Genomic DNA, 4,332 nt, shown 5'->3' with positions numbered 1-4,332 from the left:
AACCCTTTTAAGTCTGTTTTTCAGTCCTTGTGAAGACAACAAGGTTTTTATCAGTGACAGAACAGAAAATGTGAACTATTGATAAAATGTAGGTTTATTTAGACACAGTGTGTAGACAGGTGTAAATATAATTCAGGCATTTTCAGGTCAAGACATTTTGACATATCATAGCAGGAAAAGCACAGGATTAATTCACATTAACAACACTGCGCATGCTGCCTCACTGATGTGACACAGTTCAACGGAGGAGAGTCATCATTAATAGTTTCAATTAAACCTGCTTTTCCTGCTATGAGTCAAAATGTCTTTTTATTGTACATATTTCAGAAGATATGACAGAAATAACATTCCTTCATTAAAGATGTTTCCCTCATAAAAAATATTACTGCAGGCTTGTTGAAGTATGAACTTGTAAAAGAGTTAATGTACCACAAGAGGGTGATATTTGTTAAGAAGAGACAGAATCAATGGAGATGTGATGTTGGGCAGGTTCTGGAAATAATGGGGGTATCATTTCTTCATCCTCATCAGAGGATTTGAGAGCAAATATGTGGACTGTAAAGAGGAAACTAAATTCTGATGACAACATCCTCATTAGATCAACTAAAGCACATGTGAAGATGAATAATGTATTAAAATCACCAATCTGTAGCTCTATCTTTATTTAACAAAGAAATTGAACTCAAACACATTATTATTTTCATGGTACAGTGATGTCATTGAGGAACCGTTGCTGTCAAATAATCAAGTTCTTCCACTTCTCTCAACAACCAATTCAACACCTTCATTTGTCTTTAGGTGATCACAAAAAAAAGTATTCTAAATACATTTTTAACCATCACTTAACAAGTCAACTTGAACACATTAAGGCACAAAGGAGCAGTCGCTGCTGAATAATCCAAGCTCTTCCACTTCTCTCCACATGGCAGCACTTCTGCTGTGGTGCCATTTCATTAAACTCTCTGATACTCAGAAACCATCAGGCTCCGCCAGTTGCCTGTAAGAGATCAAAAAATAGACTTGAGTGTACTAACACACACACACACACACACACACACACACACAGAGAGAGAGAGAGAGAGAGAGACACACACAGAAGGACAGAGAGAATTTGCTTTTTCATATCATTGTAAGTGATTCATCTTCTGAGTATTAGACTGTTGGTTTTTCAGTATTGTGTGATACATTACAATATCAATGTAATATGTCATCATTTCTTAACACCAGGCAATGTTAGAGGTCTCTGATTTCTGCCAGCAAGGCCTTTGCAATCCTGTAAATGGGGTCAGGGGTGAGAACATGTTGAGAAACTGAAGAAAACTAGCAGATGTTTACATGTAGTTTTCATTAGAGCTGAAAGAATTAGTCGATTCAATTATCAGTTGATCAACAATCAATTCATCTGCAGCATATTTTATAACTGATTAATCATTGCAGTTGTTTCTCCAAGCAACATGGCAAACATTCTCTGGTTGCAGTCTCACAAATTTGAAGATTTGTTGCTTTTCTATTTGTTTTAAAATGATGGGCTGTTGTTCAAAACAAGACATTTTAAGATTTATAGAGGGGAAATCTACTAAATATTGTGCAATAAATCAATGATTAAAATAATTAAACATTTCAAACAATTACATAAGGCAAATCTCTTGTTTTCATCTCACCTCTCCATAGAAATCATCCAATTCGTCTTCTTCATCTTCATCAAAGTCATCTACATCTGGGTAAAACCAGTCTTTATAAGCCAAATGTGCATAACACAATCGTACTAAAAAGATTATGCTAAAAAAGAAAAAGAAGAAGACGTCTATCCATACAAAGGTCTATGAAGCACTTTGGCTGTAGTGTCAGACTGACCGTCTTCATTATCGTAATCCTCTTCGTCAGAATCCAGCATCTCTACACCATTTCTGTCATACCCGTCCAGGTACGTGAGCTGGGGTAGTATCCTGAATACATTGGATCTGTAGCCATTCCGCATTGTCACTTCACAGTTAAACAGATCTAGGCTTTTCAAAGCCCCCAATTCTTTCTGTTAGAAGGAATAGCACATTTCATAAATAATGCAGCTTAATACAGCCCAACGGCTTTGTATGGTGCAGTATTTCAGAGTGTCTGCTTACCAATGATTCTGTTACACTGAAGTCTCTAACTTGGTTGCCACTGAGGTTGAGATGTGTGAGATTGGGACATTTCTCTGGCAGCACTTCCAAACCTCCTGAGATCCTGTTATCGCTGAGATCAAGCTGTTGATCAATTAAATAATCAAAATATGCAAAAACATATTGCAGCTTAAATCATAGATATGTTTTGTGTAGAGAGACACCAACCTTTTCGAGTTTATTTAACTTTGGCAAATTGGCAACTGTCGTCAGTTCGATGTTGATTGCGCTTAGAAACTGCAGCTCCACAAATTCGTCTGTTAGACCCTCGATCTTGCCTTCTTTCGAGCGACAGTTGTCTAGCACAAGGTCTTTGACCTAGGAAATGGACAGATACATGTGGTCAGCATTTGTCAAACTTGAAGAAAATAGATTTAAAAAATCAAGTATAAACTAACAGCAAAAACTGTTCAGTCTTTCTATTCATGAGCAGAAATATAAGTATATTAGTAAAAACCAAAATCACAATTAGAGTGAAGCTTGTACACTATTACATCAGTCATAATAATTCAGCTACAGCTGTGTCTTTTAGTTCATTAGTTGTCAAGCATTGATTGAAACATCCACTAGGTTGAGAGTCAATTAATTATTTTGAGTATTTTTTCCAGATTTCAGTTTCTCCACTCTGGATATTTTCTGGTTTCTTTAGTTCCTCTATGACAGTAAACTGAATATATTTTGGTTGTGGACTGTTGGTTGAGACAAAATGAGACTTTTGGGAAACAGTGATTGATATTTCCCCTCATTTTAGAGACCAAACATTGAATTGACTAATATAGAAAATAATCAACAGATGAATCAATCATGAGAATAATCATAGTTGCCTACATATTAATCACATTACTACACAATTATTACATTACATAGCATTCTTTTAAGTGGTTATTGAGTAATTTTATAGTGTGTTATTTCAAGTTTTACCTAAAGGATATGAACACTTTTTCTAACACTGCTCGGGGGTTTCATAAAACTGTGAAAACACCCTGTGTGGATAATAGTGGATAATCTGAATGACAACTCTAATAGTCTATTAAACACATTATATCCTGTATGGTGCATTGATTTCAGCATGGTGCATTGCTATTTAAATGGTCTCTTATGCGTGATGAGGTGTGATACTGGCTCTCTATCTGAATTGAAATGATCATTTATAGAAGAAAAAGGTGTTGATTCATATGCCTGATAGAGGTGGGCCAATTAACTAGGAATGCTCATTTTATTATGAGGCACATCAAACTATATAAAGTAATGGAGAGTTTTAAACTAAAAGGGGCTTGTCCATAGATCAAAAGTTACAAATATGGCTCTTCATACTGCTCGCCTTGTTTGTATGGCATTAATATGGCATATAAAGCTGTGCTGCATTCTCAAACTGCATATATAAAGCTGCACAAAAGTTGAACCAACACACCTGCAGCACCTGCCCACTGTATACATGATGCATGCACCCAAAGCAACAATGTGCAAGAAACTTTATATCCGCACGTCAAGACATGGAAGATGAAGTGAAAGTGAAACATCAGCAGTAAGTGAAGCTGACTTTACTTACATCTGGTGGAGCGCGGTTCCGAAGCTCTAACTCAATTCTTTTCCTTATGTCCATCCTGGAGGAGCAGATGATAAACACTGCTAATAATAATTACTGCAAACGCTATTATCACCTCCTTCTTCTTCTCTTACTGCTCCTGCTGCTTCTTCTTCGGGGTTTAATGGCGACTTGCAGCCTTGATTTTGCATTACTGCTATCTTCCGGTTTGTTAGATTACCTACTACATGAATCCTGTGACGAGAAACACTTCCTGCTCTGTCACACACACACACACACACACACACACACACACACACACACACACACACACCAGTATACCCTTCAAACCTACTCCTGTCAACCCTGATCTCCTCATTCCCTCCATCATACCACCACCCCCAGCCATATTTCCTGATATTACTAAGTGCATGTTATAGACCACCACTGTTTCTGGTACCTGACAAGCAGTGTTGGAGAGTAACTAGTTAAATGTGTAATTAAATTACAGTTACTTATGAAAATGTTGATGATTACAAAGGGGGTTACATCTTTAATATTCTGCTCAGGAGGAGGGTTTTTTCGCCTCATTTTTTCATTTTTTTTTTTAATCCTTTAAAATAAATATATTTTTTTATATTTGGTAAA

The 4,332-nt window shown here is 36.5% G+C and overlaps 1 protein-coding gene across 3 annotated transcripts; it reads right to left on the bottom strand.

Annotated features, from left to right (window-relative positions):
* Window positions 1-583: 583 nt before the first annotated feature.
* LOC128356694 (putative acidic leucine-rich nuclear phosphoprotein 32 family member C) lies at window positions 584-3,895 on the bottom strand. Of its 3 annotated transcripts, none has more exons than XM_053316845.1 (6): window positions 3,709-3,895; window positions 2,328-2,477; window positions 2,121-2,243; window positions 1,855-2,029; window positions 1,662-1,717; window positions 584-997 (listed from the first exon to the last, which is right to left on the bottom strand). In XM_053316845.1, the coding sequence occupies exons 1-6, from the start codon at window positions 3,760-3,762 to the stop codon at window positions 980-982; spliced, it is 576 nt and encodes a 191-aa protein (XP_053172820.1). In that variant the 5' UTR covers window positions 3,763-3,895; the 3' UTR covers window positions 584-979. The 3 variants fall into 3 exon arrangements, with proteins under 3 accessions (XP_053172820.1, XP_053172821.1, XP_053172822.1); XM_053316846.1 differs by having other exon boundaries at window positions 1,662-1,711; XM_053316847.1 differs by lacking the exon at window positions 584-997 and having other exon boundaries at window positions 1,666-1,711; window positions 1,815-2,029.
* Between the last annotated feature and the right edge of the window lie 437 nt (window positions 3,896-4,332).

Source organism: Scomber japonicus, chromosome 1 (genome assembly GCF_027409825.1).
Source record: "Scomber japonicus isolate fScoJap1 chromosome 1, fScoJap1.pri, whole genome shotgun sequence".
Classification (NCBI taxonomy): domain Eukaryota; kingdom Metazoa; phylum Chordata; class Actinopteri; order Scombriformes; family Scombridae; genus Scomber; species Scomber japonicus.
The sequence above is the reverse complement of the archived record's forward strand: the minus strand, read 5'-3'. Positions and strand labels throughout refer to the sequence as shown.

What these genes read in the sequence shown, in the direction of transcription:
- LOC128356694 (XM_053316845.1), bottom strand. Translation starts at nt 3,762, where the DNA reads ATGGACATAAGGAAAAGAATTGAGTTAGAGCTTCGGAACCGCGCTCCA. An exon ending in GGAACCGCGCTCCACCAGAT is followed by an intron (nt 2,478 to 3,708) that starts GTAAGTAAAGTC and finishes TCCATTTCCTAG; the next exon opens with GTCAAAGACCTTGTGCTAGA. An exon ending in TCAGTGTAACAGAATCATTG is followed by an intron (nt 2,030 to 2,120) that starts GTAAGCAGACAC and finishes TCCTTCTAACAG; the next exon opens with AAAGAATTGGGGGCTTTGAA.